We start from the raw sequence: 17,431 nt of genomic DNA, 5'->3' as shown, positions 1-17,431 counted from the left end.
TAGACCATAATAGACTGAAAGTTTTGTTTCTGCCTCAGAGCAAAGAGGAGAGTCAAAGAGACGGCCAGATGGTGAAGCTATCCAAATTAAACGGAGTGCAGAAGATTGAAGACGAAGGGGAAAGAAGGGAGATGATCACCCCTGCCCTCAGAGAAGCACTGACAAAGCAAGGTGAGGAAAGAGGATTCAGAAAAAAAATTGAGGATTAGCAAAAGAGAAGTCACAAAAGCAAATTAGAAACCAAAAATGCCAAGTTACCAGCACTGATAGCTTACTGACTCAGTCAGTGGTAGTTTTATGGTTCTTCAAGGTGTATTTGTAAAATTATATATCGCTTTCTAAAGGAACATCTGGTGGGTGTCACTTGTGACTGCGAATAATATATGCATGTTATCTAGCTGCATTGCTTTGCATTGTAAACCAAAGAAATCTCATTACAGACAGAGTGCACCAGCTGCTCTCAGCATATGTTTAACCTTCATCTTTCCACAGAGGGCAGCAAAGTTTTTTTCACTTTAAACATAGATTGTTAGTTATGCCATTTTTTTAAATTTATGTGGTACTAAAAGGTATTTGCATAACAATTTAATGTAACTCATATGGCTAAAGATGTATTTTTGCAATTCATTAAGTATTTAATGGCTATCAGTGCTTATTGCTCTGGCGTACTATGCAGAAAGAAGAAATTAGTTGAAACCATTGGAGTATATTTGGGTTAATCAGTTGCTGAAATTTCATTACGTTTTAACCTTGCTGATAAGCTGTTATTTAAAGGTTCAACATGGAAACTGTGGGTGGGTGCAGTGCATTTCAGTTCTTGCTTGTTTAAGATAGTAAGTTCAGGACTAAAGATTAGCTTAAAATGTTAATCTAATGTTAACTTAATGTCTAAATAATAATATGAATGTATAACTAGTGTCTGTTTTAACTGAGGCTATTTGAAAATTGGACTGTTGTATTAAGGTTTAACATTATCTAGTAGAAATAACATCAAAATATTCTGTTTAAAAGGTCTGTGAATCCATCACTATTTATATTGTTGCTATTTTTTTCCACTGTGCACCATGTGCTGATTTTTTTTTTTTTTTTACTCATTAGGTCTGGATTTTACTATTCTACTCTTCTACTATCCCACTATTAAAACACAAGCCAGCAGTCATTTTCAGCCAATACCCCCCACAGTTAGCTTACACAACACTCTATAAATAGGACACTGAACACAGGACTTCACTTCATTTGACCAAATGTTGACCTATTTCGTGGTGTTTATGTTGGCAACAATTAGTCCTGGAGGGCAGTTTGTTTTATTTAGAAGGAAGGATGAAAGTTTTGGCATTGTCTTCATGGTTTTCAGCCTTGGAAGGATATGTTTCCTGTATAGTCTTTTCCTGGCATGGATTGGATGCCAGTGTCACATACTGCTCTTGTGCATTGTCCAAAAAAGTTTTAACACAGTGCTGCACAGTGTGCAAAATAGTTTTCCATCAGCGAGGTTCAAGAGAAACCTATTTCAAGAAAATAGTGACAGGGAAAGTCATAACTAGAAGGTAGAGGTTAATTAGTAAATTATTATTAGTGTGAATGCTTGAAAAGCATTCACAGTATTGTTCTTCTAATCTTTATTAGTGTGAATGCTTGAAAAGCATTCACAGTATTGTTCTTCTAATCTTTATTATTAGTGTGAATGCTTGAAAAGCATTCACAGTATTGTTGTTGTAATCTTTATTATTAGTGTGAATGCTTGAAAAGCATTCACAGTATTGTTCTTCTAATCTTTATTAGTGTGAATGCTTGAAAAGCATTCACAGTATTGTTCTTCTAATCTTTATTATTATATTTTATCTATTCCGTACGTTTTTTGAAAGCCTACTCCTTCAAAACCGTTCAACTTAGAAAAACCATTCAAACACCATTAGATTCCTATTCTTTTGGACACTGTTGCTTGTATTTTTCTCATTTTTAACATTTATATTTTTAATTTTATTCAACTTTATTCAACAAAAATTTCCCATGTATTTCAATGGGGAGACCCTTCAAATTCTCATTCAACTTACTCATTTTTAAACTCTTACTACTTCAACATACGTTCACATAGAGCCACCATTCAAACTTTAAAACGAAGACAAGACATTCAACTATTCAACTTGTATTTATCTTTTCAATATCTATTATACTTTTTCTTCAGTTCCAGTTTAAGTTTCATGATGTTTTTTCACCCGTTTCAGAGTTTATAATGGGTGTGTATGGGACGGAATGTTGGGGCTAGAGTGAGGCAGCTCAACTGCTAGAGTGAGAGGAGCAAAAAAAATAATCTTAAAATCTTTTTTAAAACTGCTGCTGTGTCCGCAGCGTTTGCTCTACAGGTATGATTTTACCCTCAAAACGTAGCCATGGCTGTCCTCTTTCATCCAATGTGTTTACTATTGTACTAGGTGTTATGGTTCTTTCATAAATGTCACCAATGCACAGCCTCCTCCCTCAAACTCTTCCATAGACTCTAATGTTAAAATGGCTCAGAAGGTTCGTTTGAAAATCAGAAGAGCATGGTGTCTTTCCACTGTCACCACGTGCATATAATAAACTCCACAGACATGAAAACTGAGAATTTGGTAGACTAGACATTGCTGTCGCTCACAGTGAAAGAATTTTGTCAATACGACTTTTACTTTTCATTTGGGAACGATTTGTTTCGGCCTGACTTTTCTGTTCATTTTAAGCAGCAAAAGTGAGGTGCATGTCTGTGTGCGTGTGTATGGAGCCATTGGGTGCGGTCACTATAGCAACCAGGCTCACACCTGCCTGCTTAACGAGCTCTCTCTCTCACTCTGCCAAAATTCATCTTAAACACTTCTCTTTCAACTGCTGCTGTGTCCACAGTGTTAAAGCCATCATTTTACCCTCAAAACGTCGCCATTGTTGTTCTCTTTCCAACATCTTGTCTTTCAAAGCTCAGAGATGTAAACTTTTTAAACTGTGTGGGTCCAAGTGGAGGGATCACATTTTAGTCATTCAGTGATTCAAAGAATATGACCTTTTAATATTCTTTCAGATGTTTTCTGACTCTAAATGTTCTTTTCTCATTTCTTAGGTTTTTCTAATTTACAATTAAAACATTTTCAGCTTTTTTCCAACTTCTTCTTCTGTGTAACCTTCAGCTTTTAGCAGTTCCGCACTTTTGTTTTCAGGTTAAATTCGTTTGTTTTTTTTTAATCTCATTCAAAATTTTTAACTCAAAATTCAGCAATTAATTCATTTCAGTGCATACATTCAGATTCAAGCATTCACACTGCAGTTTCTTCAGAAAATGCACTTTCTAGTTCTTATATTTTATTATCTATTCCGTACGTTTTTTGAAAGCCTACTCCTTCAAAACCGTTCAACTTAGAAAAACCATTCAAACACCATTAGATTCCTATTATTTTGGACATGGTTGCTTGTATTTTTCTCATTTTTAACATTTATATTTTTAATTTTATTCAACTTTATTCAACAAAAATTTCCCATGTATTTCAATGGGGAGACCCTTCAAATTCTCATTCAACTTACTCATTTTTAAACTCTTACTACTTCAACATACGTTCACATAGAGCCACCATTCAAACTTTAAAACGAAGACAAGACATTCAACTATTCAACTTGTATTTATCTTTTCAATATCTATTATACTTTTTCTTCAGTTCCAGTTTAAGTTTCATGATGTTTTTTCACCCGTTTCAGAGTTTATAATGGGTGTGTATGGGACGGAATGTTGGGGCTAGAGTGAGGCAGCTCAACTGCTAGAGTGAGAGGAGCAAAAAAAATAATCTTAAAATCTTTTTTAAAACTGCTGCTGTGTCCGCAGCGTTTGCTCTACAGGTATGATTTTACCCTCAAAACGTAGCCATGGCTGTCCTCTTTCATCCAATGTGTTTACTATTGTACTAGGTGTTATGGTTCTTTCATAAATGTCACCAATGCACAGCCTCCTCCCTCCAACTCTTCCATAGACTCCAATGTTAAAATGTCTCAGAAGGTTCGTTTGAAAATCAGAAGAGCATGGTGTCTTTCCACTGTCACCACGTCCATATAATAAACTCCACAGACATGAAAACTGAGAATTTGGTAGACTAGACATTGCTGTCGCTCACAGTGAAAGAATTTTGTCAATACGACTTTTACTTTTCATTTGGGAACGATTTGTTTCGGCCTGACTTTTCTGTTCATTTTAAGCAGCAAAAGTGAGGTGCATGTCTGTGTGCGTGTGTATGGAGCCATTGGGTGCGGTCACTATAGCAACCAGGCTCACACCTGCCTGCTTAACGAGCTCTGCCTGCCACTGTACCAAGATTCATCTTAAGCACTTCTCTTTCAACTGCTGCTGTGTCCACAGTGTTACAGCCATCATTTTACCCTCAAATTGTCGCCATTATTGTTCTCTTTCCAACACCGTATCTTTCAAAGCTCAGGCATTTAAACTTTTTAAACTGTGTGGATCAAAGTGGAGGGATCACATTTGAGTCATTCAGTGATTCAAAGAATATGACCTTTTAATATTCATTCAGATGTTTTCTGACTCTAAATGTTCTTTTCTCATTTCTTAGGGTTTTCTAATTTACATTTAAAACATTTTCAGTTTTTTTCCAACTCCTTCTTCTGTGTAACTTTCAGCTTTTAGCAGTTCAGCACCTTTGTTTTCAGGTTAAATTCGTTTTTTTTTGTTTTTTTTTAATCTCATTCAAGATTTTTAACTCAAAATTCAGCAATTAATTCATTTCAGTGCATACATTCAGATTCAAGCATTCACACTGCAGTTTCTTCAGAAAATGCACTTTCTAGTTAGTGTGAATGCTTGAAAAGCATTCACAGTATTGTTGTTGTAATCTTTATTATTAGTGTGAATGCTTGAAAAGCATTCACAGTATTGTTGTTGTAATCTTTATTATTATAATATTTTATTATCTATTCCGTACGTTTTTTGAAAGCCTACTCCTTCAAAACCGTTCAACTTAGAAAAACCATTCAAACACCATTAGATTCCTATTCTTTTGGACATGATTGCTTGTATTTTTCTCATTTTTAACATTTATATTTTTAATTTTATTCAACTTTATTCAACAAAAATTTCCCATGTATTTCAATGGGGAGACCCTTCAAATTCTCATTCAACTTACTCATTTTTAAACTCTTACTACTTCAACATACGTTCACATAGAGCCACCATTCAAACTTTAAAACGAAGACAAGACATTCAACTATTCAACTTGTATTTATCTTTTCAATATCTATTATACTTTTTCTTCAGTTCCAGTTTAAGTTTCATGATGTTTTTTCACCCGTTTCAGAGTTTATAATGGGTGTGTATGGGACGGAATGTTGGGGCTAGAGTGAGGCAGCTCAACTGCTAGAGTGAGAGGAACAAAAAAAATAATCTTAAAATCTTTTTTAAAACTGCTGCTGTGTCCGCAGCGTTTGCTCTACAGGTATGATTTTACCCTCAAAACGTAGCCATGGCTGTCCTCTTTCATCCAATGTGTTTACTATTGTACTAGGTGTTATGGTTCTTTCATAAATGTCACCAATGCACAGCCTCCTCCCTCCAACTCTTCCATAGACTCTAATGTTAAAATGGCTCAGAAGGTTCGTTTGAAAATCAGAAGAGCATGGTGTCTTTCCACTGTCACCACGTCCATATAATAAACTCCACAGACATGAAAACTGAGAATTTGGTAGACTAGACATTGCTGTCGCTCACAGTGAAAGAATTTTGTCAATACGACTTTTACTTTTCATTTGGGAGCGATTTGTTTCGGCCTGACTTTTCTGTTCATTTTAAGCAGCAAAAGTGAGGTGCATGTCTGTGTCCGTGTGTATGGAGCCATTGGGTGCAGTCACTATAGCAACCAGGCTCACACCTGCCTGCTTAACGAGCTCTCTCTCTCACTCTGCCAAGATTCATCTTAAACACTTCTCTTTCAACTGCTGCTGTGTCCACAGTGTTAAAGCCATCATTTTACCCTCAAAACGTCGCCATCGTTGTTCTTTTTCCAACATCTTGTCTTTCAAAGCTCAGAGATGTAAACTTTTTAAACTGTGTGGGTCCAAGTGGAGGGATCACATTTTAGTCATTCAGTGATTCAAAGAATATGACCTTTTAATATTCTTTCAGATGTTTTCTGACTCTAAATGTTCTTTTCTCATTTCTTAGGGTTTTCTAATTTACAATTAAAACATTTTCAGCTTTTTTCCAACTTCTTCTTCTGTGTAACCTTCAGCTTTTAGCAGTTCAGCACTTTTGTTTTCAGGTTAAATTCGGGTTTTTTTTTTTTATCTCATTCAAAATTTTTAACTTAAATTCAGTAATTATTTCATTTCAATGCATACATTCAGATTCAAGCATTCACACTGCAGTTTCTTCAGAAAATGCACTTTCTAGTTAGTGTGAATGCTTGAAAAGCATTCACAGTATTGTTCTTCTAATCTTTATTATTATATTTAGTGTGAATGCTTGAAAAGCATTCACAGTATTGTTATTCTAATCTTTATTATTAGTGTGAATGCTTGAAAAGCATTCACAGTATTGTTATTCGAATCTTTATTATTAGTGTGAATGCTTGAAAAGCATTCACAGTATTGTTATTCTAATCTTTATTATTATTATTATATTTTATTATTTTTCCGTACGTTTTTTGAAAGCCTACTCCTTCAAAACCGTTCAACTTAGAAAAACCATTCAAACATCGTTAGATTCCTATTCTTTTGGACAACACTGCTTCTATTTTTCATATTTTTAACATTTATATTTTTAATTTTATTCAACTTTATTCAACAAAAATTCAACAAAAATTTCCCATGTATTTCAATGGGGAGACCCTTCAAATCCTCATTCAACTTACTCATTTTTAAACTCTTACTACTTCCACATACATTGACATAGAGCCACCATTCAAACTTTAAAACGAAGACAAGACATTCAACTATTCAACTTGTATTTATCTTTTCAATATCTATTATACTTTTTCTTCAGTTCCAGTTTAAGTTTCATGATGTTTTTTCACCCGTTTCAGAGTTTATAATGGGTGTGTATGGGACGGAATGTTGGGGCTAGAGTGAGGCAGCTCAACTGCTAGAGTGAGAGGAGCAAAAAAATTAATCTTAAAATCTTTTTTAAAACTGCTGCTGTGTCCACAGCGTTTGCTCTACAGGTATGATTTTACCCTCAAAACGTAGCCATGGCTGTCCTCTTTCATCCAATGTGTTTACTATTGTACTAGGTGTTATGGTTCTTTCATAAATGTCACCAATGCACAGCCTCCTCCCTCCAACTCTTCCATAGACTCTAATGTTAAAATGGCTCAGAAGGTTCGTTTGAAAATCAGAAGAGCATGGTGTCTTTCCACTGTCACCACGTCCATATAATAAACTCCACAGACATGAAAACTGAGAATTTGGTAGACTAGAAGCTGCTGTCGCTCACGGTGAAAGAATTTCGTCAATACGACTTTTACTTTTCATTTGGGAACGATTTGTTTCGGCCTGACTTTTCTGTTCATTTTAAGGAGCAAAAGTGAGGTGCATGTCTGTGTCGTGTGTATGGAGCCATTGGGTGCAGTCACTATAGCAACCAGGCTCACACCTGCCTGCTTAACGAGCTCTGCCTGCCACTGTGCCAAGATTCATCTTAAGCACTTCTCTTTCAACTGCTGCTGTGTCCACAGTGTTACAGCCATCATTTTACCCTCAAATTGTCGCCATTATTGTTCTCTTTCCAACACCGTGTCTTTCAAAGCTCAGGCATTTAAACTTTTTAAACTGTGTGGATCAAAGTGGAGGGATCACATTTGAGTCATTCAGTGATTCAAAGAATATGACCTTTTAATATTCATTCAGATGTTTTCTGACTCTAAATGTTCTTTTCTCATTTCTTAGGGTTTTCTAATTTACATTTAAAACATTTTCAGTTTTTTTCCAACTCCTTCTTCTGTGTAACCTTCAGCTTTTAGCAGTTCAGCACCTTTGTTTTCAGGTTAAATTCGTTTTTTTTTTTTGTTTTTTTTTAATCTCATTCAATATTTTTAACTCAAAATTCAGCAATTAATTCATTTCAGTGCATACATTCAGATTCAAGCATTCACACTGCAGTTTCTTCAGAAAATGCACTTTCTAGTTATTCTATTTTATTATTATTATCTATTCCGTACGTTTTTTGAAAGCCTACTCCTTCAAAACCGTTCAACTTAGAAAAACCATTCAAACACCGTTAGATTCCTATTCTTTTGGACAACACTGCTTCTATTTTTCATATTTTTAACATTTATATTTTTAATTTTATTCAACTTTATTCAACAAAAATTTATAATGTATTTCAATGGGGAGACCCTTCAAATCCTCATTCAACTTACTCATTTTTAAACTCTTACTACTTCCACATACATTGACATAGAGCCACCATTCAAACTTTAAAACGAAGACAAGACATTCAACTATTCAACTTGTATTTATCTTTTCAATATCTATTATACTTTTTCTTCAGTTCCAGTTTAAGTTTCATGATGTTTTTTCACCCGTTTCAGAGTTTATAATGGGTGTGTATGGGACGGAATGTTGGGGCTAGAGTGAGAGAGCTCAACTGCTAGAGTGAGAGGAGCAAAAAAATTTATCTTAAAATATTTTTTAAAACTGCTGCTGTGTCCACAGCGTTTGCTCTACAGCCACCATTTTACCCTCAAAACGTAGCCATCGCTGTCCTCTTTCATCCAATGTGTTTACTATTGTCCTAGGTGTTATGGTTCTTTCATAAATGTCACCAATGCACAGCCTCCTCCCTCCAACTCTTCCATAGACTCTAATGTTAAAATGGCTCAGAAGGTTCGTTTGAAAATCAGAAGAGCATGGTGTCTTTCCACTGTCACCACGTCCATATAATAAACTCCACAGGCATGAAAACTGAGAATTCAGTAGACTAGACATTGCTGTCGCTCACGGTGAAAGAATTTTGTCAATACGACTTGTACTTTTCATATGGGAACGATTTGTTTCGGCCTGACTTTTCTGTTCATTTTAAGCAGCAAAAGTGAGGTGCATGTCTGTGTCCGTGTGTATGGAGCCATTGGGTGCGGTCACTATAGCAACCAGGCTCACACCTGCCTGCTTAACGAGCTCTCTCTCTCACTCTGCCAAGATTCAACTTAAACACTTCTCTTTCAACTGCTGCTGTCTCCACAGTGTTACAGCCATCATTTTATCCTCAAAACGTCGCCATCGTTGTTCTCTTTCCAACATCTTGTCTTTCAAAGCTCAGAGATGTAAACTTTTTAAACTGTGTGGATCCAAGTGGAGGGATCACATTTTAGTCATTCAGTGATTCAAAGAATATGACCTTTTAATATTCTTTCAGATGTTTTCTGACTCTAAATGTTCTTTTCTCATTTCTTAGGTTTTTCTAATTTACAATTAAAACATTTTCAGCTTTTTTCCAACTTCTTCTTCTGTGTAACCTTCAGCAGTTCAGCACTTTTGTTTTCAGGTTAAATTCAGGTTGTTTTTTTTTTTATCTCATTCAAAATTTTTAACTCAAAATTCAGCAATTAATTCATTTCAGTCCATACATTCAGATTCAAGCATTCACACTGCAGTTTCTTCAGAAAATGCACTTTCTAGTTAGTGTGAATGCTTGAAAAGCATTCACAGTATTGTTATTCGAATCTTTATTATTATTCCATATTCCGTACGTTTTTTGGCATCTAACTCCTTCAAAACCGTTCAACTTAGAAAAACCATTCAAACATCGTTAGATTCCTATTATTTTGGACATGACTGCTTCTATTTTTCTCATTTTTAACATTTATATTTTTAATTTTATTCAACTTTATTCAACAAAAATTTCCCATGTATTTCAATGGGGAGACCCTTCAAATTCTCATTCAACTTACTCATTTTTAAACTCTTACTACTTCCACATACATTGACATAGAGCCACCATTCAAACTTTAAAACGAAGACAAGACATTCAACTATTCAACTTGTATTTATCTTTTCAATATCTATTATACTTTTTCTTCAGTTCCAGTTTAAGTTTCATGATGTTTTTTCACCCGTTTCAAAATTTATAATGGGTGTGTATGGGACGGAATGTTGGGGCTAGAGTGAGACAGCTCAACTGCTAGAGTGAGAGGAGCAAAAAAATTAATCTTAAAATCTTTTTTAAAACTGCTGCTGTGTCCGCAGCGTTTACTCTACAGGTATGATTTTACCCTCAAAACGTAGCCATCGCTGTCCTCTTTCATCCAATGTGTTTACTATTGTACTAGGTGTTATGGTTCTTTCATAAATGTCACCAATGCACAGCCTCCTCCCTCCAACTCTTCCATAGACTCTAATGTTAAAATGGCTCAGAAGGTTCGTTTGAAAATCAGAAGAGCATGGTGTCTTTCCACTGTCACCACGTCCATATAATAAACTCCACAGGCATGAAAACTGAGAATTCAGTAGACTAGAAGCTGCTGTCGCTCACGGTGAAAGAATTTCGTCAATACGACTTGTACTTTTCATATGGGAACGATTTGTTTCGGCCTGACTTTTCTGTTCATTTTAAGCAGCAAAAGTGAGGTGCATGTCTGTGTACGTGTGTATGGAGCCATTGGGTGCGGTCACTATAGCAACCAGGCTCACACCTGCCTGCTTAACGAGCTCTCTCTGCCACTCTGCCAAGATTCATCTTAAACACTTCTCTTTCAACTGCTGCTGTGTCCACAGTGTTAAAGCCATCATTTTACCCTCAAAACGTCACCATCGTTGTTCTCTTTCCAACACCGTGTCTTTTAAAGGTCACACTTTTAAATTTTTTAAACTGTGTGGATCAAAGTGGAGGGATCACATTTGAGTCATTCAGTGATTCAAAGAATAAGACCTTTTAATATTCATTCAGATGTTTTCTGACTCTAAATGTTCTTTTCTCATTTCTTAGGTTTTCTAATTTACATTTAAAACATTTTCAGTTTTTTTCCAACTCCTCCTTCTGTGTAACCTTCAGCTTTTAGCAGTTCAGCACCTTTGTTTTCAGGTTAAATTCGTTTTTTTTTTTTTTTTTTTTTAATCTCATTCAATATTTTTAACTCAAAATTCAGTAATTAATTCATTTCAGTGCATACATTCAGATTCAAGCATTCACACTGCAGTTTCTTCAGAAAATGCACTTTCTAGTTATTATATTTTATTATTTTTCCGTACGTTTTTTGAAAGCCTACTCCTTCAAAACCGTTCAACTTAGAAAAACCATTCAAACATCGTTAGATTCCTATTCTTTTGGACAACATTGCTTCTATTTTTCTTATTTTTAACATTTATATTTTTAATTTTATTCAACTTTATTCAACAAAAATTTCCCATGTATTTCAATGGGGAGACCCTTCAAATTCTCATTCAACTTACTCATTTTTAAACTCTTACTACTTCCACATACATTGACATAGAGCCACCATTCAAACTTTAAAACGAAGACAAGACATTCAACTATTCAACTTGTATTTATCTTTTCAATATCTATTATACTTTTTCTTCAGTTCCAGTTTAAGTTTCATGATGTTTTTTCACCCGTTTCAGAGTTTATAATGGGTGTGTATGGGACGGAATGTTGGGGCTAGAGTGAGGCAGCTCAACTGCTAGAGTGAGAGGAGCAAAAAAATTAATCTTAAAATCTTTTTTAAAACTGCTGCTGTGTCCACAGCGTTTGCTCTACAGGTATGATTTTACCCTCAAAACGTAGCCATGGCTGTCCTCTTTCATCCAATGTGTTTACTATTGTCCTAGGTGTTACGGTTCTTTCATAAATGTCACCAATGCACAGCCTCCTCCTTCCAACTCTTCCATAGACTCTAATGTTAAAATGGCTCAGAAGGTTCGTTTGAAAATCAGAAGAGCATGGTGTCTTTCCACTGTCACCACGTCCATATAATAAACTCCACAGGCATGAAAACTGAGAATTAGGTAGACTAGACATTGCTGTCGCTCACGGTGAAAGAATTTTGTCAATACGACTTTTACTTTTCATTTGGGAGCGATTTGTTTCGGCCTGACTTTTCTGTTCATTTTAAGCAGCAAAAGTGAGGTGCATGTCTGTGTGCGTGTGTATGGAGCCATTGGGTGCGGTCACTATAGCAACCAGGCTCACACCTGCCTGCTTAACGAGCTCTGCCTGCCACTCTGCCAAGATTCATCTTAAGCACTTCTCTTTCAACTGCTGCTGTGTCCACAGTGTTAAAGCCATCATTTTACCCTCAAAACGTCGCCATCGTTGTTCTTTTTCCAACATCTTGTCTTTCAAAGCTCAGAGATGTCAACTTTTTAAACTGTGTGGGTCCAAGTGGAGGGATCACATTTTAGTCATTCAGTGATTCAAAGAATATGACTTTTTAATATTCTTTCAGATGTTTTCTGACTCTAAATGTTCTTTTCTCATTTCTTAGGTTTTTCTAATTTACAATTAAAACATTTTCAGCTTTTTTCCAACTTCTTCTTCTGTGTAACCTTCAGCTTTTAGCAGTTCAGCACTTTTGTTTTCAGGTTAAATTCGGGTTTTTTTTTTATCTCATTCAAGATTTTTAACTTAAATTCAGTAATTAATTCATTTCAGTGCATACATTCAGATTCAAGCATTCACACTGCAGTTTCTTCAGAAAATGCACTTTCTAGTTTATTCTGTATTCCGTACGTTTTTTGAAAGCCTACTCCTTCAAAACCGTTCAACTTAGAAAAACCATTCAAACATCGTTAGATTCCTATTATTTTGGACAACATTGCTTCTATTTTTCTCATTTTTAACATTTATATTTTTAATTTTATTCAACTTTATTCAACAAAAATTTCCCATGTATTTCAATGGGGAGACCCTTCAAATTCTCATTCAACTTACTCATTTTTAAACTCTTACTACTTCCACATACATTGACATAGAGCCACCATTCAAACTTTAAAACGAAGACAAGACATTCAACTATTCAACTTGTATTTATCTTTTCAATATCTATTATACTTTTTCTTCAGTTCCAGTTTAAGTTTCATGATGTTTTTTCACCCGTTTCAGAGTTTATAATGGGTGTGTATGGGACGGAATGTTGGGGCTAGAGTGAGGCAGCTCAACTGCTAGAGTGAGAGGAGCAAAAAAATTAATCTTAAAATCTTTTTTAAAACTGCTGCTGTGTCCACAGCGTTTGCTCTACAGGTATGATTTTACCCTCAAAACGTAGCCATGGCTGTCCTCTTTCATCCAATGTGTTTACTATTGTCCTAGGTGTTATGGTTCTTTCGTAAATGTCACCAATGCACAGCCTCCTCCCTCCAACTCTTCCATAGACTCTAATGTTAAAATGGCTCAGAAGGTTCGTTTGAAAATCAGAAGAGCATGGTGTCTTTCCACTGTCACCACGTCCATATAATAAGCTCCACAGGCATGAAAACTGAGAATTAGGTAGACTAGACATTGCTGTCACTCACGGTGAAAGAATTTTGTCAATACGACTTTTACTTTTCATTTGGGAGCGATTTGTTTCGGCCTGACTTTTCTGTTCATTTTAAGCAGCAAAAGTGAGGTGCATGTCTGTGTGCGTGTGTATGGAGCCATTGGGTGCGGTCACTATAGCAACCAGGCTCACACCTGCCTGCTTAACGAGCTCTCTCTGCCACTCTGCCAAAATTCATCTTAAACACTTCTCTTTCAACTGCTGCTGTGTCCACAGTGTTAAAGCCATCATTTTACCCTCAAAACGTCGCCATCGTTGTTCTCTTTTCAACATCTTGTCTTTCAAAGCTCAGACATTTAAACTTTTTAAACTGTGTGGGTCCAAGTGGAGGGATCACATTTTAGTCATTCAGTGATTCAAAGAATATGACCTTTTAATATTCATTCAGATGTTTTCTGACTCTAAATGTTCTTTTCTCATTCCTTAGGGTTTTCTAATTTACATTTAAAACATTTTCAGTTTTTTTCCAACTCCTTCTTCTGTGTAACCTTCAGCTTTTAGCAGTTCAGCACCTTTGTTTTCAGGTTAAATTCGGGGTTTTTTTTTTTGTTTTTTTTAATCTCATTCAATATTTTTAACTCAAAATTCAGCAATTAATTCATTTCAGTGCATACATTCAGATTCAAGCATTCACACTGCAGTTTCTTCAGAAAATGCACTTTCTAGTTATATTTTATTAGTGTGAATGCTTGAAAAGCATTCACAGTATTGTTATTCGAATCTTTATTCTATTTTATTATTATCTATTCCGTACGTTTTTTGTAATCTATCTCCTTCAAAACCGTTCAACTTAGAAAAACCATTCAAACACCATTAGATTCCTATTCTTTTGGACATGACTGCTTCTACTTTTCTCATTTTTAACATTTATATTTTTAATTTTATTCAACTTTATTCAACAAAAATTTCCCATGTATTTCAATGGGGAGACCCTTCAAATTCTCATTCAACTTACTCATTTTTAAACTCCTACTACTTCCACATACGTTGACATAGAGCCACCATTCAAACTTTAAAACGAAGACAAGACATTCAACTATTCAACTTGTATTTATCTTTTCAATATCTATTATACTTTTTCTTCAGTTCCAGTTTAAGTTTCATGATGTTTTTTCACCCGTTTCAGAGTTTATAATGGGTGTGTATGGGACGGAATGTTGGGGCTAGAGTGAGGCAGCTCAACTGCTAGAGTGAGAGGAGCAAAAAAATTAATCTTAAAATCTTTTTTAAAACTGCTGCTGTGTCTGCAGCGTTTGCTCTACAGGTATGATTTTACCCTCAAAACGTAGCCATGGCTGTCCTCTTTCATCCAATGTGTTTACTATTGTCCTAGGTGTTATGGTTCTTTCATAAATGTCACCAATGCACAGCCTCCTCCCTCCAACTCTTCCATAGACTCTAATGTTAAAATGTCTCAGAAGGTTCGTTTGAAAATCAGAAGAGCATGGTGTCTTTCCACTGTCACCACGTCCATATAATAAACTCCACAGGCATGAAAACTGAGAATTCAGTAGACTAGAAGCTGCTGTCGCTCACGGTGAAAGAATTTCGTCAATACGACTTTTACTTTTCATATGGGAACGATTTGTTTCGGCCTGACTTTTCTGTTCATTTTAAGCAGCAAAAGTGAGGCGCATGTCTGTGTACGTGTGTATGGAGCCATTGGGTGCAGTCACTATAGCAACCAGGCTCACACCTGCCTGCTTAACGAGCTCTGCCTGCCACTCTGCCAAGATTCATCTTAAACACTTCTCTTTCAACTGCTGCTGTGTCCACAGTGTCACAGCCATCATTTTACCCTCAAATTGTCGCCATCGTTGTTCTTTTTCCAACATCTTGTCTTTCAAAGCTCAGAGATGTAAACTTTTTAAACTGTGTGGGTCCAAGTGGAGGGATCACATTTTAGTCATTCAGTGATTCAAAGAATATGACCTTTTAATATTCTTTCAGATGTTTTCTGACTCTAAATGTTCTTTTCTCATTTCTTAGGTTTTTCTAATTTACAATTAAAACATTTTCAGCTTTTTTCCAACTTCTTCTTCTGTGTAACCTTCAGCTTTTAGCAGTTCAGCACTTTTGTTTTCAGGTTAAATTCGGGTTTTTTTTTTTAATCTCATTCAAAATGTTTAACTTAAATTCAGTAATTATTTCATTTCAATGCATACATTCAGATTCAAGCATTCACACTGCAGTTTCTTCAGAAAATGCACTTTCTAGTTAGTGTGAATGCTTGAAAAGCATTCACAGTATTGTTCTTCTAATCTTTATTATTATATTTTATTCTGTATTCCGTACGTTTTTTGAAAGCCTACTCCTTCAAAACCGTTCAACTTAGAAAAACCATTCAAACATCGTTAGATTCCTATTATTTTGGACAACATTGCTTCTATTTTTCTCATTTTTAACATTTATATTTTTAATTTTATTCAACTTTATTCAACAAAAATTTCCCATGTATTTCAATGGGGAGACCCTTCAAATTCTCATTCAACTTACTCATTTTTAAACTCTTACTACTTCAACATACGTTCACATAGAGCCACCATTCAAACTTTAAAACGAAGACACGACATTCAACTATTCAACTTGTATTTATCTTTTCAATATCTATTATACTTTTTCTTCAGTTCCAGTTTAAGTTTCATGATGTTTTTTCACCCGTTTCAGAGTTTATAATGGGTGTGTATGGGACGGAATGTTGGGGCTAGAGTGAGGCAGCTCAACTGCTAGAGTGAGAGGAGCAACAAAATTAATCTTAAAATCTTTTTTAAAACTGCTGCTGTGTCCGCAGCGTTTGCTCTACAGGTATGATTTTACCCTCAAAACGTAGCCATCGCTGTCCTCTTTCATCCAATGTGTTTACTATTGTCCTAGGTGTTATGGTTCTTCCGTAAATGTCACCAATGCACAGCCTCCTCCCTCCAACTCTTCCATAGACTCTAATGTTAAAATGGCTCAGAAGGTTCGTTTGAAAATCAGAAGAGCATGGTGTCTTTCCACTGTCACCACGTCCATATAATAAACTCCACAGACATGAAAACTGAGAATTAGGTAGACTAGAAGCTGCTGTCGCTCACGGTGAAAGAATTTTGTCAATACGACTTTTACTTTTCATTTGGGAACGATTTGTTTCGGCCTGACTTTTCTGTTCATTTTAAGCAGCAAAAGTGAGGCGCATGTCTGTGTACGTGTGTATGGAGCCATTGGGTGCGGTCACTATAGCAACCAGGCTCACACCTGCCTGCTTAACGAGCTCTGCCTGCCACTGTACCAAGATTCATCTTAAGCACTTCTCTTTCAACTGCTGCTGTGTCCACAGTGTTACAGCCATCATTTTACCCTCAAAACGTCGCCATTATTGTTCTCTTTCCAACACCGTATCTTTCAAAGCTCAGGCATTTAAACTTTTTAAACTGTGTGGATCAAAGTGGAGGGATCACATTTGAGTCATTCAGTGATTCAAAGAATATGACCTTTTAATATTCATTCAGATGTTTTCTGACTCTAAATGTTCTTTTCTCATTTCTTAGGGTTTTCTAATTTACATTTAAAACATTTTCAGTTTTTTTCCAACTCCTTCTTCTGTGTAACCTTCAGCTTTTAGCAGTTCAGCACCTTTGTTTTCAGGTTAAATTCGTTTTTTTTTTTTTGTTTTTTTTTAATCTCATTCAATATTTTTAACTCAAAATTCAGCAATTAATTCATTTCAGTGCATACATTCAGATTCAAGCATTCACACTGCAGTTTCTTCAGAAAATGCACTTTCTAGTTATTATTATTATCTATTCCGTACGTTTTTTGAAAGCCTACTCCTTCAAAACCGTTCAACTTAGAAAAACCATTCAAACACCATTAGATTCCTATTCTTTTGGACAACATTGCTTCTATTTTTTCTCATTTTTAACATTTATATTTTTAATTTTATTCAACTTTTTTCA

General features: G+C 35.5%; 1 protein-coding gene across 1 annotated transcript in view; it reads left to right on the top strand.

The window, feature by feature from the left end:
* tyw1 (tRNA-yW synthesizing protein 1 homolog (S. cerevisiae)) overlaps window positions 1-17,431 on the top strand; it is a 127,413-nt gene that overhangs the window by 13,178 nt on the left and 96,804 nt on the right. Inside the window, exon 8 of the mRNA XM_026191613.2 lies at window positions 39-171. Within this exon, the coding sequence (XP_026047398.2) occupies window positions 39-171 (133 nt within the window). The remainder of the gene's footprint in view (window positions 1-38; window positions 172-17,431) is intronic.

This window comes from Astatotilapia calliptera, chromosome 14, assembly GCF_964374335.1.
Source record: "Astatotilapia calliptera chromosome 14, fAstCal68.1, whole genome shotgun sequence".
Taxonomy (NCBI): Eukaryota; Metazoa; Chordata; class Actinopteri; order Cichliformes; family Cichlidae; genus Astatotilapia; species Astatotilapia calliptera.
Note: the sequence above shows the minus strand (reverse complement) of the source record. Positions and strands in the feature narration are given on the sequence as shown.